General features: G+C 61.3%; 1 protein-coding gene across 1 annotated transcript in view; it reads right to left on the minus strand.

Annotated features, from left to right (window-relative positions):
• The window catches only part of GNAZ (G protein subunit alpha z), a 54626-nt gene that overhangs the window by 14707 nt on the left and 19880 nt on the right, over window positions 1–20039 (minus strand). Inside the window, exon 2 of the mRNA XM_058531979.1 lies at window positions 15403–16585. Within this exon, the coding sequence (XP_058387962.1) occupies window positions 15403–16125 (723 nt within the window). The 5' untranslated portion in view covers window positions 16126–16585. The remainder of the gene's footprint in view (window positions 1–15402; window positions 16586–20039) is intronic.

A 20039-nucleotide genomic window follows, 5' to 3' on the forward strand; every position in this document is an offset into this window, starting at 1 on the left:
TCCCGTGCCGCAAGCTCCCTTCCTCGGCTTCCGTGCGGTGTGTTCCCCGGGGTTCACGGAGCTGGGTGGCTCCCCAAGGCCTTCCCTGACCTCCCCACCTGAAGGACCCCCAGTCACGACCTTAACCCTGCCCATTAATTTGCTGCACAGCTTTGAGCACCATCAGACCCCGTTCTTGTTATCACTCATCGTCTGCCCACGAGCACAACGCCCTGTCTGTCCGGGGGACTGCTCTCTCTAGCACCTAGCAGGGGGGTCTGCCGAACTTGGGGGGAAGGCAGGCAGGTGGTGCGTGCTGTAGGCATTCAGGTGGCAGCCATGTGCAGGGCTGGGATGAGAGGAGGTGCGGGTGCCTGAATGCCTGGACCCGCCGCCTGCCCACCCGCCTGCAGAGGCACGCCTTCCCTGGGCCGGCCTGTGGATGGTCCGACCTGGCCGGGTGGGGAGGGGCACAGGCCTCGCACTCTCCCAGCCTCCCCATCGCAGGCCCCCTAACGTGCGGCTGGGGCCATGAAGGACAGCAGGGCCGGGCTCCCTCCCCGGCAGCAGGCCCTGCGCTGTCCTGGCCTTTCACGGACAGTTGGCCCACGTCCTTTCTCACTCCAGCTCCGTCGTTCAGTGGCTCAATCTGGCGAAACAGGCTGAAAAGGCATTAGACAAGCAAGTGCTCTTCTGGCTTTAATGATCAGGAACTGTCTGATCCTGGGTCCTGGTGGATGAAGCCTCGGGTTTTATTTTCTTATTTTAGCCCCTGTGGCCAACCCCTGGGGTTTTGTGTACAGAGGTCCCAGGCCGCAGCTCCCTTGGTGCGTTGTAGTCGGGAAGAACGTCCAGTGGGGCTGTCCCACTCCTGCTCCTGCCCATCCCCAGCCTCCATGCCACCTGCGGACAGATGGCCTGAGGCTACAGGACTCCAGCGGAGAGGAGTGAGAACAGAAAGATGAGCAACGGAGGGTGGCACACCTCTTGCCCTCGGACACTCCTGTGTTTTCATGGGGCCCTTGACCTGCCCTGGCCTTCCCCCAGGGATGAGAGAAGGGGCTCTGCGGAGGGCCACTGCCTTTCCCTTCCCTTGTCAGCTTCTCTGCTCCCAGACCCCGCCTGTCCCTGGTGCTCGCTGCATGCTCAGGAGCAGCCCATTTTAGAGGACTCAGCCCTGCAGGCCTCGGGCCAGCGACAGATGGCCTTCTCTGGGGTAGGGGTGTGTTCCCACCGAGTCCAGAAGTCAGAGTCTCTGCTTGCCTGTCCCCCCGCCCCCCCTTCCAGTGACAATTGCAACGCTCCTAGTAACAGCACCGGCCAGGCCTGCCACTTCAAAGAGCAAGGGCTGTTTAAACAAGATAACAAGCTGCCAGTAAAGCTGTAACTCAGGCCCTAATAGCCTGAAACCTGCGTTCTGAACCTGCCAGAAACAGCGGAGAGCTACTTCCTGCCGCGCAGCAGTTCAGCCTTGGGCCATCTCGCCTCTGAGGCTCACTGCCAGGTTGGGCACCCACTCCCCAGGGGCTGTCCTTTTCTCTGGTCTCTGGTTTCCCCACGTGTACAGCGTGGAGGGGGCTGGGGTGACCTGAAGTAACAGCAAGTGTGGCAGCCTCCCAGTACCCCCAGACCCCTGGGCAGGGGAGAGCCGAGGGTCCTCCTTGGAAGGTGCCAGAGGGACTGGCTGTGCCATCCCCTGCTGGGCCAGGGGCTTAGAGGCTGTGCGTGTAGGGCCCCCTGACAGCACCTGGGGGCCCAGCCTCCTTCCTGGGCCCTGCCCTCGTCTTCCTACCTGGACATCAACCCCTGGAGAGGAAAGGCTGTGGCCGGGTCCCAGGCGCTTCAGTACAGGTGTGGTCACCCTAGTCCTCAGCCTCCATTTGGTCTGTGGCCAATCACAACACACAGCCGCTGCGAGCTCTGAGCCCACGCTGTGCCTTGTGGACTGCCCCAACTCCTCAGAAGCTGTGCTAGGGACGAGGGGGCCTGGAGCTGTGCCGCTGGGCTAGCCTGGACCTGGGCAGCCCAGATGGACACAGGTGGCCACACGATGACCTTGGGGCCACAGGCAGGTTGGTCCCCACCTCCAGGGGCCCAGTGTGAACCCTGCACCCAGAGTACTTTCTCGTGCTCCAGCCAGGGACTTTGCCCCTCTGACTGAGCTGTCCCTCAGACAGTCTGAGTGCGCCAATCAGGGAACCAGCACGCTGCCAGGCCCTCACGTCAGCGCTGCCGTTCCCCAGCACAGGCCCAGCACCCCAAACACACACATCACTGCGTTCTGCTTTCTGCTCTCACTGAATCTCAGAATCAATGCCTTATAGGATCTGTGACGGAAAGGACCATTCCCACTCCCACAAGTGCTGGCCAGAGCCCCAGGGGAAATGTGACATGGGTGGTGGGAATCTGCTAACGTGAGAGGGTGACTCAGGTACACTCAACGACTCCCACTTCTAGGGCATCAAATTCCCAGGGCGACACTGGGAGCATCTGTTCTGAAAGGGTCTGGAGCTCCCATGTCCTGCTCCCCCATTTCACGCCCAGGCCCAGAGAGGGGAGGGGCCCGTGGGCCACCCAGCAGCCTGCTCTCGCCTCAAACCCCTCCCCTGCAGGGAGAAACACCTTTTCCAAAGCCCCAGTCCATTTCTGCTTCAGCTGAAATGAGAACTATTTCCTATTTGTTTTTGTGTTAAATCTTGCCCGGCTTGAGCCAAGTCCCCCTGCTGTCAGTCACTGACGGGAAATTAGCAAACAGCGGGATGCAGGTGCAGGCAGACTGGGACCCGCCAACACAGACGCCAACACAGACGCAGGTCTGGCCTGAGGCTTGCAGATCGTCACTGTAGCGAGGAGAGGAAACTGGCCTTCAAGAAGCCCCTCCTGTTTTCAGCTCCAGAGGACCCCCTGGAACATAGGAGCCTAACACCCTAACACATGTTCATCAAGGTGCGCGCTCCTGCACTCCTGGGCCCCACCCTGGGCCACGCCTCCAGGAGCAAAGGCTCGTGAAACCCCTGGCAGTAGGCAGGGGCCATCCTGCAGGGACATGAGAAGTTGGGGGCAGGGGTAGACATCCCCGTGGGGATCCTCTGCCTGTGGCCAACAAGATGGATTTCAGAAATGCTCATCCTTAAACAAAAGCATTTGGGTCATCACTGTCCTAACCTTGGCTTCTCCATCTGCAGGAAGTGGCAGGTGCTGGGCAAGCACAGCCTTCTGAGGTCTCGGCTCCATCGAGAATCTGATCAAAGCAACAGAGCCTCTCCCAGGAAGGGTGCCCATGCATGTGGTGGTGCAGCCACACAACTGGGACAGGATTTAGGGAATTTTTCAGGCCCCTGGGACCCTCCGTGGCTCCCAGGCACTGCCACAACAGGGGCCTCGAGCCTGAGAATGGCTGCTACTGGCCCAGTGCACGTCACTGCACGTGCCCAAGGGGTAGCTGGCAGCTTTATCCTGCCCAGGATAGAGTGGGCTGTGGAGGGCTGGCAGGGGTCAGGCATGCCTCCAGGGCTCCGAATGGGGTCTTTTGGAGGAGCTGTCAGGAGTTCGTGAGGGATCAGATCGCCAGGACACAGGGTTCACGACTTCTGAGAGCAGAGTGCCGTGCGTGTAGGGTGTGCGTGAGGCTATTACTGTCGTGACACACCCCGCACCCACTTGGTTCTCAGCAGCTGAGGGCGCTCTCCTGGCGCTCGCCTTGGCTGGCACCATCACAGCCTCTCAGCCCTATGACAAACGATGTTACCAGCCCATTTACAGACAAGGCAGGGAGGTGAGATAAGCTGGGTGGGACTGCATTTCTGGTGTCTGAGTGCATTTTCATGAGGGATGATCTTGGCTTTTGAGTTGTGCAGCTCAGGTGTCCCTGCTTCCTGGTGGGTCCCCAAACATCTCATCTCACCTCTACCCATGTCCGCACCCGCATCACTCCCAGGACTGGGCCAGCCTGTCTTCTCAGACAGGCAGTGCGGGAAGAGAGTATGAGATGGCTCAGGGTGATGCCCAGGCCAGGCTACAGGCAGGCAGGACAGTACGGGCCACAGGGCCATGATGACCCAAAGACAGGCTGGCACTGTGAGTGGCCTGGGGTGGCCAGGCAGAGTGGCTCAGTGTGGGGGTGGGGCCACAGAGCCATAGCAGCTGTGTCTGTGCACAGAGCATTGGGCTGGAGCAGGAACAAGGTTCAAGGGAAGGGTGCACCAGAGGCTGGGCTGGTCAGCAGGTCATGGCTGCAGTCTCTCTCAGTCCAGGTTGGGGCCACACACAATGTCTCATCCCATGTCCCCCACAGCCCTGGAGGACGGTCAGGCTTCTGGCTCCCATGCATTCCTTGCTGTCCAGAAGAGACTTCCTACCCTCATGGGGCCCCACTCCACTGCAGCTAGGGGGCTAGGATGCCCCCAGAGGTACATGTCCCATGCAGTGCCCCAGCATCTTTGCTCTGAGACCTCTACACCAGGTGCCCTGGTCTGCTGAGTTACCAAAGGCCAGCCCACTAAGTCTGGGTGTCAGAGGAGAGTGTGATGGGCCTGACTGGTGCCATCCCCATCCCGATTCAGTGGGGTCTCTGGCCTCTGTGATGCTACATCCTGAGGGGCACTTGCAGCCTCGTCCCAGGAGGCCTTTGTGGGACTGGGGGGAAGAGGGCAGGGCAGCTGCCAATGGGCTCCACAAAGGCCTCCTCGCCAGGTGACAGGGGCACTAGGGACAGGCCGCGGGGGGCGGGCTTATCCCTCTGCCCTGTGTGGACCACCCTGGGGACTGGGCTCAGCCTGGGCCACACACCGTCCCAGCCTCTCTGTGGAGGCTGGCCTTGGCCTTGGGGGGGCTGCATGCTGTGTGCAGGCTCAGCCTCCTTGCTTCCAGGGGGAGCTTGTGGCTGCCTCTTGTGAGAGGAAAAAGAAATGGCAGGAGGGCACCATATTCCCGGAAGGCCTATGCCGATTCCCATATAGCCTTCCCAGCTACCTAAACAAGGCGGGGTCATCCGGGCCACAGGGGGAGGTGATGGGGGCTGGGAGAGGTTCGCTGACCTGCCCAGCCGCCCAGGGTCTAAGCTCCAATGCCCAGTGCTCTCCCCCATCAGACCATCAGCTCCTGAGTTCCAGGCCCCGCAGGTGCCAAGTGCAGGCACAGGTAATGATAGGTATCGTCAAAACTATGTCTCGTCCTTGAGCCGAAGGCCTGTGCTCCTTTCTAGACGAGGAAGCCAAGACTGGCCCAGCTCGTCCAAGCTGAGGTTGCACAAGGCCAGGGGCCGCGTCTGGCTGGGTACTGCTCCCTCTCGCCTCCCACGGCCCCGTCCTTGGGCAGATGAGGCTAAAAGAGTCCGAGGGGGCGTGCCTGGAAGCCCGGCAGACGCTGAACAAGAGCCATGGGGGAGATGTCTCCCCTTAGTGTCTTTCATGCTGGGCTGAGGGTGGGAAGCCGCCCAAGAACCACAGGTTGCCCGGTCAGCTGTTCCAAAGCGTCCTCTTTCCGTGGTGGATGGTAATTAGCTGCAGACCTGGTTTCCTGGAGCCTGGGATACAGGAGCCAGAGGCTGTGGCTTCTAGGGGACGTGGAGCAGGTCACAGATTTTCCAGCTCCACCTGTCCCTGCTTGAGGGAGGCTGTGTGGCTCTACGGGGCAGGATTTGCCCACGGCCACTCCCCAGGCTGGGCCAGTCTGGCCTGGAGGCTCTGGGCCTCCTTGGTCAGGACACTGTCAGCCTGCCGAGGTTACTGAAGGCCAGAAAAGTTGTGCGGGCCTGTGGCCTGGGGTTGGCCTTAGCGGAAATCTCGGGACAAGAGGCCTAGAGCCTCCAGCTGACCATGTTTTATTAATGAAATTAGAGAAAGTGCATGAACCGGGGAGATGCCAACTGGGTGGGTAATGGAGACAGGATTAAGGCGAGTTGCAGCCCAGGCTCCCGGTCCAGCCCGAGCTTGTTCTCTGGGTCTGAGGACACGTGTCCAGTTGGGAGCCACGTGCAGGGGGTAAGGGCACCTTTCGCTCCATCCCAGGTGTCCCGCTCAGATGCCCAAGGCCCCTCCCCCTAGTGACTGTTATTCCAGTCTCCCCAGAAACTCTAGACTATCGGAGCCAATGGGGCCTCAGGGGGGCCCCTACAGATGGGCAAAAAGGGCCCCCTGCATCCTGTCAACATAAAAACATATCTCAGTGTCGTTCAGGGCCAATCGTGGGACTCCCCCGGTGGCAGACCCCCACTCCCCATCTACACCAGTTCCCGAGGGTCCCTGAGTCAGCTTGGCCCCCAGGCCTTCTCCCTGGAGTCTGTTCTTGATAAGTAGTGAAGTTGTTTTTCAGTCCTTGGATTATAGATATCCCTTAAAACAATAATAATCTGCGTTTTAAAACCCAGAGCTGCTTTGATGTGTACCTAAGGAGCAGAGCTAATGCACTCAGGAAATTAATGGCCCCCCTGGCCCAGGTGGCTGAGCGGACTGCTGCCTGGGAAGCTCCTCTGCCCTGAAGCTCCCAGCAAGCTTGGAATGGAGACTGTCTGCCGGTCTGAGGGCGTCGTCCTGAGCTGATCATGTGGCAGAGGGGGAAGCACATAAACGTGGGAGTCGCTGAGGCCCTCGCAAACCCTAGCTCTACCATTCCAGGGTGTGTGGGCAGCAACGCCCACCCCAGACCGTGCTGGGGATGGGATACGGAACCTGGGACCTTGCCCCTTCCACAGGGCGCCTGGTGCCCTAGCTCTCCATGGTCCTAAAACAGATCCTCAGTCCTGCCTTTGCTGGCTCCTCCCACAACCCCCAGGGCCCAGGCTGGATTCTGCAAGGTCTGGATCAAGTCCAGATTACCACCCCACCTGCGTCCCAATCCGCTATGCCCTGCTCCTGGTGTCTGGGCCCCTCTTCTCTCGGGCAAGTTGGTCTCTGGGACACAGGAGGCCCTCCTGGCTTCTCTGGACTCAGATGCGTCACAGGGGTGTCTCGAGGCCAACCCCAGGGGCCAGTGGAAGCAGCTGGGGGAGCCAGCCCGTGGCCCACCCCCACCACTCAGGCCATCCCCATCTGACCTCAGGGGAGGAAGGGACACGCTTGTCTCTGTGCCAGATGGTGAGCTCGTTGCACGTACGAGGTGTGTAAGGAATGCTTCCTGAAGGTGTGTCACAGGGCCTGTTCTCTCAGATGGAGAACACAGGATGGGCCTAGCGTGAGCTCTCGTTATGCTCTCGTTAGTCTGCTAACGTGCCGATAGAGGGAAAGGAGAACTCAGCTCCGAGTCTGCTTCTCTGCACAGAAGGATTCTCGTAAATCTGCCTGAGGAGAGTAGGAGCAGGGAGGCCTGGGACAAGCGTGGAGCCACTCTGGCGAATTACTGTTCTCAAACGGGATGAATGTGAACAGAAATAACACGTGTGGTCACAGGGCCACAGGGAATCGCTGAGGAGTCACGGAGGAGGCTGAAAAACAGGACACTGCCCGGTTCTTCAAAAAGGTGCCGATAGTGAACCCTATACTTCACTGATACATGACCCTGACCGGGGCAGGCCCGTTGGCAGGGTTTAGGGGTCACTGGCTGTGGTGAGCTGGTGAATGTTCAACAGTCAGCTGGGAGGGGGCTGATCTGTACCGTCTGCCAATTTCCGTGGTGTAATTACTCTCACCTGGCTGATTTTAAGCTCCTAACATGATGTCGAGCAACTCATAAACTTCCTAAAAATTGAAAAACTGGCCCTTGTGAGAGCTGGTACTGACCGTGTGGACTGGTGTGCAGAGGGAGGCTCTGCTGCTGCCAACCCTGGGTCTCAGCGCCCTCCTCCACGGGTGGGGGCCAGCTCTGCCTGCACCATGCCGAGGCCCCACCTGCTCCGTTCCCTCAAGGCTCGTCAGTGCTAGGACAAGAGGCTGACCCCAACTTGTCTAGGAGGGAGGCCCTCACCAGAGCCCAAGCTGGTCAGCTTCCCGTTTGGGGAGGGCCACCAGTCTCAGAGATCCAAGAAGTCTGTCATGGTGTGAGAGGCCAAGCGATGGGGATGGCATCCCGGCGGCGGCAACAGCAGTGAGTGCAGTCTCTAGGAACACAGCAGGAGGCGACCACCACGGGGGAGTGGCTGATATGCTTAATGGCAGAGCCGGGTCCACAAGGATGAGGAGATGGGGATGAATGAAAAGGTCCTATTAGGATCCCAAAGCTCCACCAGGCAGTGTGGAGTGGGCGTGGAGGTGGGGCCCACACTGAGCAGCAGGTGGGCCTGAGCCCAGGGCCCACCTTCCTCCTTCTGTCAGGCTGACAGGTGACAGAGGACCTACTCGGGGCAAGGAGCCAAGCACAAAGGTAGACAAGAAGTGGGAGACCTCAGAAGCTCCCAGTGCGACAGGGAAGGAGGGACGGAGGAAGCTGCTGACAGTGGCCTGGGTAGCTATGTGTCTCCCTGGGAGCAGAGGGAAGGAGGTCTCAGCCCAAGGAGCTGAGATGTCAGTTGGCAAGTGCTAAAGGCCACACACAGGCACCTGGCTGTGCTGCAGACGAGGGAAGGCTGCTGGCTACTACCTTCTCCATTCTCCCTCCACCTCAGCCCTGCCCAGCATGGAGCAGCACCCCACAGGCGCTCACGTGAAGCCCAGGGCCTTGGGGGAGCAGATCCCCACCACCGCCAGCCACTCACTGAGTGGGGGCCACAGGCTCAGACCCAGCATCCACCGAGGTGAGAACCAGATGGCCTTAGCCTCGTAAGGCCTAAGACAAGGGCCGAGAAATGGAGCAAGGGACTTCAGGTGGGGCCAGGGCCTGAGGAGCCTGCACGGAGGTGGGGGGACTGTTCACGAGTGCTGGCAGTGCTTCTGGGCCACCAGCAATCTAGCTGTGAGTGCGTGCCCATCCCCCTTGCAGGTCTCTCCAATGCTTAGGAGGGGTATCAGACCACAGAGAGAAAGAGCTGGTCCAAGCTGTGAGGGGACACTGGCTGGGGAGAGCACATAGCCAGCTGAGCCCTGCGTCCACTTGCACCTGCCATGGGAGGCGCCGTCATGGCCCTGCCGGCGGCCTGGCCCTCTTGCTGCCTTTGCTTCTGCAGAGCCTCTCAAATCTGTGCCTGGGTTGTCCACTCTGAGGGAACCCAAGTCCCCCTCTGGTGACTGTGCCCCGCGTCTTGGCTCTGGTCCGAGAGGTCTCTGCTGTCCAGGATGATTTGCAGAGGTCACAGACAAATTGCATGTGGCCCTGGCAGATCACAAGATGGGAAGGAGCTGTTGGGCAGACCAGTGCCTGGCGGGGGAAGGCCGGTGGCCTCTAGGTGGGTCGATGGCATGCCTCTCTGGCACTCTCCCAAGTCCCATAGCACAATTCCTGGATCTGTGTCCTTCTGTGGGTCAGAAGCAGGAGGCAGAGGGGGGGGACGTGCTCTGCTCCAGCTCCCGTGGCCCTGCCACTGATGAGGCCGGGGGCAGCGGGCAGTGCTAACTCTGATGACCACTCAAGTCTCCCGAGCCTAGCTGACCACCCTCCCCCCTCCCTACAGGAAGGCTGGCCACATGGCAGCCCCCCACTCTGGTTCCCTGTGGATGGCTCCCAGCCCCAAGAGTGGAAGCCATTCCACACCGGGGCCCTGCCTGAAGCACCCCTGTTCCTACAGAGCATGGGGATTCCAGAGTCCCCCAGAATCCATGGGGGGACAGTGCCAGGGCGGTCACCAAGAATCAGACTCTGCTCTGGGACACAGGACAGATGATCTCTGAGCCTCAGTTTCCTCATCTGTAAAGCTGGCTGGTTAAGGACACTAAAGGGCACCTAAGGTCCCTTCCAAATCTAAGCCAGGCTATCATCCGCATCTGCCTGTTTCCCATTTGTAATCGCCTCCTTTGGGCAAACAAAACCGGCCATTACCACAGGTAAAAGCCCATCTTCCTGCAGCACCGCGCATCGCCCTCAGAGCGCCGGTTCCCGACACAACGCCATCTTTAAAGCTCTACGCCAAGCTCCCTTTTCAGGCTGAATGACAAAGCACATGGTAGGGCGGAGGGTACACACTGTGTGTAGGACAGCCTTGAGCAGCCCCATCCTCAGGGGGCCCTGCACACGCCACATTAGGGCCTGGCCCGGAAGGGCTGAGCGTCCCAGCGGCTGCGCACCCAGAAGCCAGGGCCCTGAACCCCGGCTCTTCCCGAGCCCGCCCGCTTCTCCCCAGTTCACAAATGTCAGCTGAGCACCACTGTGTGCCAGGCCCTGCGCCCACAGCACACACCGTATGGTGGGTGGATAAGGGAGCTGCGAGCCTGCTCTCATGGTGTGGTGGGGCTGTGACCCGTCCGGGGATGGGGAGGGGCTCCCCTGGGAGCTGAGGGTCACAAGCCGAGGAGGGGCCATTGGCCAGGGCTGGCCAGAGGCAACCTCTTTCAGTCTGGAATCTGGCTGTGTAGCACCTGCCACCTGCTGAACTTGACCCCCTAAAGGGCATGTCCTTGTGTGCCACTTGTCCCCCTAGGCACCCTCCTCAACACACATCGACCAGTTATGTGTTGGATAAGTGGTAGGGACACCAGGCCTCCCACAGTGAGCCTTGCTGTGGCCCAGACCACCTGTAGCCACAGCTGGTCCTACATGAAAGCAAAAGAGGGGACCCCCCTGGGAACTGCTGCCTACCAGGTCCTGAAGGAGGGGGCAGGTGTCCCCAGGCAGTGTGAGGGTTTGTAGAAAAAATGCTGTGACTGTGCTGTGTGTGAGTGCCTCCTCCCCCAGCTCCACGTGCTGCGGGGATAGTCAGGCTTGCCGTGGCGTCCGGCCCCTAGCCTGGGCCTCGCACCTGCACGGCAGGGACACAGCAAGCGCCTAGCAGGTGTACAACAGGCCTGCCGCAGTTAGTGCTGGAAGGCCAACAGCTCCACCAGGAAATGGACAGTGAGCAAGCTCCCTGGGGGTTTCACGTGAGAGCACTCTGACACTTTATAACCAGGCCTTCTAATCTGTCCCTTCGGAAGGATCACTCCACCAAGTGGCCGCCGAGCCCATGAGCAGATCTGAAGGGGCAGAGGTTGGGCGGCAAGTGCCTGCCCCCCACACTTTCCCACAGTTCCCAGCAGGATGTTAGGCTCCCGCCTGGCAGGGCACTAAAGAGGAGGGGGCAGAGCCCCTGCGACAGCCAGCTGAGTGAGGAACCCACAACGGACACGGGGATGCAGGGGCACGTGACCTCTCGGGGCTCTCATGGTGAGGTGGGCAGCCAGCCAGCACCCCTGTGCTTGAGTGAGGCCACAGCGAGCCTCCAAGTTTAAAGCCGTTGTCTTTCTTCACTCCTGGAAGAGGCCACGGAACAGGCAGAGACAGAAGGCCAAGCTGCCAAGAAGTGGCGCTCCCGTAGAGGGCAGGCCAGGGGGCAAGGCGGCCTGGCTTGGCCCCTGCAGCAGGTGGCTTAGGGAGGGCCCACAGCTGCTGTAAACTACGGGCTTGGGCCCTGGGCCCAGCTTGGCCCATGACTTGTCCTGCGCCCCCACCTGCCCCCCGTCCCATGACAAGGACAACAGGCAGGGCTGTGGCTCCATAGGATCAGTCAGGTGATGTGTCCCTGGGCCACCCACACTGTCTGGGGGCGCCCCATGTCGGGAGAGTGAAAGCCCACTCGACTTTGGAGCCTCTAGGTGCCTGCTAGGACTGCACAGGGGAACACAGCCCCAGGCAGGCCGAGGACCCGTTAAATCCTTCGAGGACGAGGGCCAGGAGTCATCGTCAAGGCTGGGTGTAGCTCCTTGTATCTGCTCATTGCCATGGTCCACGGGCGCCCCGGAATCTGCTTCCCCCTGCCCAGGTGCTGCCCGGCACCCGCTGCAGCCCTCCACGCCCAGGAGCCCAGAGATCCTGACGTTACCCTTGGCAATGTGCTGACGCAGATGCCAGCGGGCGGATGTGGGTGGGGGTGGGGGACTCCGCCAGCCTTCTGTCAGAGGGAAGACAAGGCCTTGGGAGCTCGGTGGGGAGAAGAGCTCTCAGGAGCCGTGTCCAGAGCCTGGCACAGGGCCCCAGGTTCCTTTGGTGTCTGCAAAAATCAGCATGGCCTGTCCTTGGCTGCCTTGCCTTTGCCAGGGCGTGAGGAGGACAGTTCTGGGCCCTTCAGAAGGCAGAGGTGGCAGCTGTGTCCCGGCCCCTAGGGCGCACTCGCCTTGGCCGGGCGGGCAGAGGGCAGGGCACAGAAGGGAAGTGCCAGTGGTGGTGACAGGAGCTGCCTGCAGGCGCCGGGAGCTCCAGGCCCTCCTCGCCGCCTGGCCTGGCTCTCCCCCGGGCGGCCAGCCCACCTCGGCGGTCAGCCGGCTGGAGGAATCACGAAGGGTATTGTCTTTCCTCGGCAGCCTGTTTGTTTTCCATCCTGAGATATTGCTGGTAGAGCGTGAAAGGTCAGAAGCATGTGGAATCCAGTGAATTTCCAGCCTCACTTGTTTCTCATCGAGAATTTCCTTTTCCGGTGAACAACTACCTCCCCAGGACTGCTAAGACTAGGGTGGTGGTGGGGGGTGGGGGGCGCAGGCCTGGCTGCCAGCCCCTCCCTTCAGAAAAAGCTCTGGATGGCCCCAGAGCCTCGCTGCCTCCAGGGGGTAAGCATGGGCCTCACAAGAACCCCACAGCCAGGCCAGTGGCCATTGTCCCCGCCCAGGGCTGCCCACTGTGGCCCTCCATAGGGACACGGCCAGGAGACAGCTAGAGATGCAAGTCTCCATGGGGCTACCTTTCCGCCCAGTCGTCCACCCAGCCCAGCTGGGCAGCCACTGGCCTGCACACAAGCGGGGACCCACCCTGTAAGGAATGATGGCAACGGAAGGGCGTGTAGGCATCAGGCTGGGGTCAGGGAAGACCTCTCAAGGAGGTGACACCTGAGATAAGACCTGAGGACAGGGGCAGGGGAGCAAGGGGCAGGGGACAGGGTGGTCACGCACTTAAGGCTGGAGAGAGCAGAGCACATTCAGGAGTGAAACAAGCCATGAAGGCCAGAGCAGAGAGCTGAGACAGGAACCGAGGAGGCGGGGATGGGCCTGGGAAAGCCTCGGGCAGGAGAAGGCCTGGCCTTGGGCCTATCTTGAGGACACTTGGGCCACCTCCTGGTTACAGGTTTAGAGAGCAGAGATGATAGCCAAATCCCTCCATGAAACACGGGACCAACTCAGTGCCCAGGCATCCTGCCTCCCACATCCTGGCACACCTGTGGGCACAGGCTTGGCGGGCAGAGCCTGCCAAAAGATGGTCTGGGAGCCCGGCCTGACACCTGGGGAATTCGCCACACCCACCCTGGAGATGACAGATGAGGCAGCCCTGAGATCCAGGCCCCCAGAAGGCCTCAGAGCACAGGTTATCAGCAGCCTCAGAACACAGTAGCGACAGGGAGAAGCCTGGAGAGCCGACCATCGAGCCCGCGTCCCGGGGCCTAGCTGGGGTACCTTGCCCTGCCTTACAGCCTGGTCAGCCAGAGGCCCTCTGTCCACAGTGATGCCTTGTCAAGGAGCCTGACTTTACTCATCCGCTGGGCTGTCGCCTCTGCCCAGAACCACACGTGGTGCTGAAGTGGGGGCAGGCGGAGGAGTAGGAGGGGCTGAAGCCCGAGAGACCACATAGCACCAAGAGCAAGACTTGCCCTGCCCCTGCGGATGCAGTGTCCTCGGCTCAGGCTCCTCCCACTGGGGACACCATCACAGCCTGGGCACAGCCCTGGGGAGACCTCCAGATGCAGGGATGGGCAGTGAGGAGAGCCCTGCCTCCTGTCTCCAGGCCGCCTGCAGCTGCTTCCCTTCCTCCAAGAGCTGGGCCTGCTTTCGGACCTGATGAAAGCTGCAGACCTCTCTCTACCCAGAAAAACACTCAAGTGCCCAGCACAGTGGCCACAGCCTGCAGCTGTCCACAGACTTCCTCAGGGCCACAGGCCCAAGCAGGACTTCCGGCTGAACTCAAAGAATAAAGCCACCACCTGCCTTAAAAAGACCGGGTGAAGGAGCAAGCCCTTTCTTTGCCATTTCCCCTGTCCCCTGGACCCTGGAGGCTGACCCCTCATCTCCCAGCATGGTGGATTCCACCAGGGCATCATCACCCCTTCCCCTAGGGTCCTGCCAGCTCGCAGCCTCCCTGAGCCCCTGGTACCCACAGCCCCACACCACTTACAACTCCTTGTGGACACCCTGTTTGCCCCCCTGCCCCCAACCCCCATGATCAAAGGCCTCTTAAGGGCAGATTCTGGGTCTCTGCCCAGTGCTCCTGCCTGGCACAAAGCCTCTGCTGCAGGGACAGCTGGGCGGGGCGGCCCTGGGTATGCTCAGCCCTTGTCTGGCTGCGCAGCCTCCACCACTGCCACTCCTGGGCACCCAGGGAGACCGCAGAGCCTCGTGTGCTGGGCCTTCTGCCTCAGTTGGGCCTGCAGCGTATTGCCCACCTTCTCCTTGCCAGGGGCCTGGCAGCTCCCCCTCAAGCCCCCACCGGTCAGCACTGGGCCCAGGTTGCCCTCGGCACCTCCCTGCACTGCCCCCACCTCTGGGGCCTCCCCCACCGTGTGCCTCTGAGCCCCCTCCCCCACATAGTGGTTCTCAGTGTGGGCTGAAGGCCTGAAAGAATCCCCACACCCGCCCAACCCTTGGGGATGAAACCTCAGAAATGGATCTTAACCCTATTGCTACAAGACTCTCAAGATCTGGACGCGGTTGTGGGGCCGTAGCTGCTGTTTCTGGGACCCAGCATGGTGCCTGGGACTGGTAGGAGCTTTCTGCAGTTACTGAACAGCCATATGGACCAACAACTAGATGCCTGACCTGGGCTCTGTCCCCTCTTGTCCTGCAGAGGACAACCTCCCTCCCGGCCTCCAGGGTTACTCCCCACGCACCTGACTGCAGCCCAACCTCACCTGCAGCGAAGGCCCTCATGGCGTCCAGCTTCCCCTGCCTCCTCCCCAGCAAGCCTTCTCCAACCCCCGGCGGCCAAGGGCCCCTCCTCTGGGCTCCGAGCAACATGGGGGTCTCGGGGCCGAGGTCCCGCTCAGCAGGACTGGCCCTCTGCGCCCTGAGTGTGTCAGGCGTGGGGTGTGGTCTGCTCGAGGTACCCAGACAGGAGCTGCCTGGCCATGTGAGGCCTACGAGTGCTATGAGCGCAGTGCTGTCCACAGCTGGGTGAGGGCGGCCATGGCCAAGAGCGCATCCCTGCCCGGTAGAGCCCCGCATATGGCAGTTACTTGGAGGGTGTTCGGAGCCCTGAGGGCCTGTCACGGCATTGAGGTGAGAGCGGAGCCCCCCAGACGGGGCAGACGTCCTGACAGCAGGCGCCACCCTGAGGTCCTGTGGTGCCCGTGACACCCGCCACGCTCCCAGAGACGGTGCCTTGATGGAGCAGCCCTGGCTCCCCTGACAGCAGCCTCTCCCGCTCCGCCCTGCAACACACCAACAAGCCTACCTGCATCCCAGGAGCCAGTGGCGGCAGGAACAAGAGAGGAAAAGCCCGGCCACTCACCGTCTGGTTGTCTTCATAGAGCTTCAGGTCATAGCCGCTAAGCTCCACACAGAAGATGATGGCCGTGACGCCCTCGAAGCAGTGGATCCACTTTTTGCGCTCTGACCTCTGCCCGCCCACGTCCACCATCTTGAAGGTGAGCTCCTTGAAGGTGAACTTGTTCTCCACGATGCCGGTGGTCATGTCTCGGGAGCGCAGGATGTCCTCGACCGTGGGGATGTAGTCAGGCGCGGCGATGCGCTCCAGGTCATTCAGGTAGTAGGCAGCATTGTCCTCCAGGTGGTACTCGCTGGAGCGCCCAAAGCAGGCCTGTGCCCCAGGGTCGGCCCATAGCCGCCGCATGACGCCCAGCAGCTCGGGCGTGATCTCGCCCTTGCTCTCGGCGGGGCCTGTCAGTGCGAAGAGCTGGACGGCGTCGTAGGCGCGGTCGGGGTTGTGGAAGTCGATCTTGAGGGCGGCCAGGGCACGGATGATGCGGGTCAGCGAGTCGATGGCGTTGTAGATGATGAGGGGCTTGTACTCCTTGCAGGCCTCCAGGTTGAAGCCGCCGCTGTGGATGATCTTCATCTGCTTCACAATGGTGCTCTTGCCCGAGTTGCTGGTGCCCAGCAGGAGCAGCTTGATCTCACGGCGCTGCCGCTGGCTCTCTGAGCGCAGGTGGCGGTCGATTCTCCGGGACCGCCGCGCCGCCTCTTTCTCCTCTGAGCTTTGCCGACATCCCATGGTCCGGCAGCGGCAGGCCCAGAGGCGGAGCACGGACGGGGAGCCTCTCCCTGTCGCCACGCAGCGGGGACACTGAGACGCGGGCAGGTGTGCCCGACAGACAGAGCCCAGCTGCCCTTGAGGTGCTCAGCGCGGGTTGGGGGGCGAGGCCGTGCCACAGTGCAGCCCCTGCCCCAGTGCCTCTTCTCCAGCTGGCATGGCGCTCTCGTGCTGCGGAGGCGGCCACGCCCTCCCTCTAGTGACACTCCACCTCCCCGGGCCACCGTGGGGCCTGATTCACCGCAGTCATTCCCTGTCTCCCCGAGGGTGGGAAGTAGTCCGCTGGCGCCTGCCTAGGCTGTTGACGTCTGGTCACAGGTTGCTGTGGTGATGCTGCAGAGCGCGGCTGGAGGGCTGGCTGCCGGGGCCGGTGCTATGGGCGCTCCCTGCGGCCCCCCTGCCTTGGGCATCCGCCCTCCACCTGCCAACACAGAAAACAGGGTGAGCCTCCTCCCACCGCAGGCAGGGCAGGAATGGCAGCCCTCGGGATGGAAGTGGCCTGGGGAACAGTGAATCAAACCCCCTCCCCGCCGTGGGGGTCTGCAGAGTTCCTGCCCAAATCACAGCAAAACAAACACACCCGGCCATAGCACCACAAGCCCCTCCCAGTGGCCAGTTTGCCTGAAGCCAGGTGCTCAGGAAAGAGGGCTTAGTGCTATACCAGGACCTTGGCCTGAGGGTCTTCGAAGATGGGAGTGAATCTGGGCTCCGCTGCCCCTCCCTGCCCACTGGACCTCGCCGACCTCACCCTCCCTGAGCCTCGGTCTCCCGTCTGGTGGTGATTAGGATTCAATACAGCAATCCCGCTCTGATGCCCCCTGCACCCTCTCCTGCAGCTGCTGGGGCTGTACCCACGTGTGCTGCAGCATCGCTGGGGCTTAGCCTCTCCCTGGATTACGGTGGGGTCCCAGGCCAGGGTAACTGAGTGCCCCCTACTCTTACCCCGCCCCCCGTGGGAGCTGGTCACTCCTGCTTTCTCCCAGGACAGGATGTTCACCAGGAGGCTGTCCAGGCCTGGGAGGCAGCAGACAGGCAAGGAACAGAGCAAAGTGGAGGCCGCAGGCTGGAAGCACCACAGGGTGGACAGCAGCCTGGGGATGATGCTCTCGGGTGGGCAGGGTGGCCTCACTCCTGGGGGTGAGGTGGAGGGAGGCTTGGGCTGGGCAGGCCGAGTGGTGGGAGCAGGGGCTGGTGGAGGGGGGACGGGGAGGTAGAGGGGACGGGGTGGCACAGGGCGGCAGCCCAGGTGTGGGAGGCAGGACAGGCCAGAGCATGTCCAAGGGCATCAAGAATCACTGAGTCCAGGCAAGTCAGGGGCAGCCCAGAGGCTCCCCGGTCCCAGGCCAAGTCTTTCATGTCCTCACCCCTGCTCTGTTGTGAATAAGGAACAGTTGTGTTCACAGCTAGGGCAGAGCCTCAAAGCCCCAATTTCTGCCAGACACCTGTTGACCCAGGACACCTGTATGCTCTTCCCAGGGCTCCCCCAATGACTGCGGGCACCTGGGCCAGGGCCCTCCCCACCAGGCAGCCCCAAAGCTCAGGCTTTGGCCCCAACTGGGAGCCCAGGGCAGTGTCTGCTCCCCCCCCCCCCCCTCTTGCCGCCTTCCTCCAACCTCTGTCCCTGCCTGGCTGACCCCCGCAGCCTTACCATTCTGCCATGGCCAGTGTTCACCCCTCCAACGCCCCCATTCCCTCCATGGCAGGCCCTGGGCAGGAAGGACCTGAGTCCGACAGACTCTGGGAGCCAAGGGCCTTGTCTGGTCTCCCCACCTGTCCGTTCTCCCAGCTGGCTCCGTGCCCGCTGGTCCCAGCAATCCCGCTCTGAAGCAGACCCCCTGTGCCCCTTCTCTCCCTGGGGCCCCCGCCTGCCTCCGCAGCCAGGGGCGCTTCAAGCACCTCTCACTCGCCTCTCCCCCCAGGGCGATGTGCCCCCACCGTTCCCCAGGCATGTGTCTCCACATCTCAGAGCCTGACCCTCACTGGTCACAAGTGTCTGTGAGAGGTACAGTGTCCAGTGCAGAGCCTGGTACCCAGCAAGTGGCAGCCCGTCCCCCACTGTCCCCATCACCTCTGAGCGCCCCCTTGTTCGCCTCCTCAGATAGCTTCCAACCCTGCCCTGCCCTCTGCGGCATGCCTGGGAACGTGGGACCAAGCATGGCCCGTGTGCTAATGCCGCCTCTTCCCGGGACAGAGTGCGGGAAGAGCAGGGCCCGAGAGCAGTGCGGGGCGGCACAGAGCGGGCACTTAGTAAGCGCTGGTGGGAGGGAGGAAGGAGGGAAGGAGTCAGACGTGGAGAGGATGAGGAACTTTCCTGCTTCTCCGCAGTCTCACAGCCCACAGATAAGGGATGAACCAGGAAACGTCTCTGCCAAGAGAGCTGTGATTAAATGGATGGTCAGTCAGCACAGTCCCAACAACGTAAGAAATTATGCTTAGAATGGAAGCCCTGCGATGAGCCCCGGCCCCAGGTGCAGGGTGGGTGCTCAAGGAGCGCATGTTGCAGGAAGACATGTACATGACACAGGCAGCACACACGCTCGCACATGTGCGAGCATTCGCCATGTGAGCAGAGGTCTGGGAAGGTACTCACCAAGCAGCAATGAGTTCTAGGTTGTAGAATTACAGGGATTCTTTTTCTTCTTTGCATTTTACCATATTTCCTATTTTTTCTTCAAAGAAGTTTTGTCATAAGAAAGATTTGTAAACAAGTGTCATGGCATTAACAAGGCCCCATCTCTCGTCCTACCCGGGCCTTGCCCCCTCTGCCATGGACTGTGAGCGTGTGGGGCAGGGACCCAGTGGCTGTTCCCCGGTCCCTGCTGATGACCCGGCAGCCCCTCAGGGGGGGAAAGGAGTCCCAAATCCTCAGCCAGCTGCCCGGGACATCTTGTTCCACCGCAGCAGCCACTCAGGGCACCTGGGGCCCTCCCTGCCAGCGCTGTCACTCCAGCAGGAAAGCCAGTGCCCTCCCTCCTGGAGGCAACGCCAGCCAGGCCGGGGTGCCCCATGCTCTTCATTACCATTTTTCTCAATTTTTTTTTTTTTTTTTTTTTTTTTTTTTTTTTTTTTTGTGAGGAGATCAGCCCTGAGCTAACATCCGCCAATCCTCCTCTTTTTTTTTTTTGCTGAGGAAGACGGCCCTGGGCTAACATCGGTGCCCATCTTCCTCCACTTTATATGGGACGCCGCCACAGCATGGCTTACCAAGCAGTACTTCGGTGCGCGCCCGGGATCCGAACCAGCGAACCCCGGGCCGCCGCAGCGGAGCGCGCGCACTTAACTGCTTGCGCCACCGGGCCGGCCCCCATTTTTCTCAATTTTATGTTTTAAAATCAGGTATAGCAAGGCCCAAGTGACCACCTGTCCCCCAGCTGGTCAGGGACAGGGACAAAGACCACCCAGAAGAGCAAGTTCCTCTCACTGTTCACTGCCACCTGAGACAAGCGGGCTCCCAGATGCTAGGTCTCCATGTCTCGGGGCACCGTGCAGTGACCCACTCTTGGGAAATGGTCTAGCCTAGGCAGATGACACGGCCTCTCCCTTGCCTCTGGGAGAGCTGCACCTGAACAGGAGATGTCGGCTGCTTCCTCGCAGTGCCGCGCACGATCCCCCTGCCTTGGGTGCTTCTCAAACCCAAATCCTTCCCTCTGCAGCCTGGGCCCGGGGAGCCCGCCAGGCCCAGCACAGGCTGTTCTCCGGAGGGCTTGCTCCTGACCCCAGCTGCTCCTCGGCAGCGGCGCCTCTCGCCTCCCTCCTGCACCAGAACTTGGTTCTTCACAGGCCAGTTCACACGGCTGCCGCCCCTGTCGGCGGGCACCCTGTCCCCCTCCACTGCCTGTGCCTCCCCACTGCCACTTCCCTTTCTCTGGTCTCTC

This window comes from Diceros bicornis, chromosome 35 (assembly GCF_020826845.1).
Source record: "Diceros bicornis minor isolate mBicDic1 chromosome 35, mDicBic1.mat.cur, whole genome shotgun sequence".
Classification (NCBI taxonomy): Eukaryota; Metazoa; Chordata; class Mammalia; order Perissodactyla; family Rhinocerotidae; genus Diceros; species Diceros bicornis.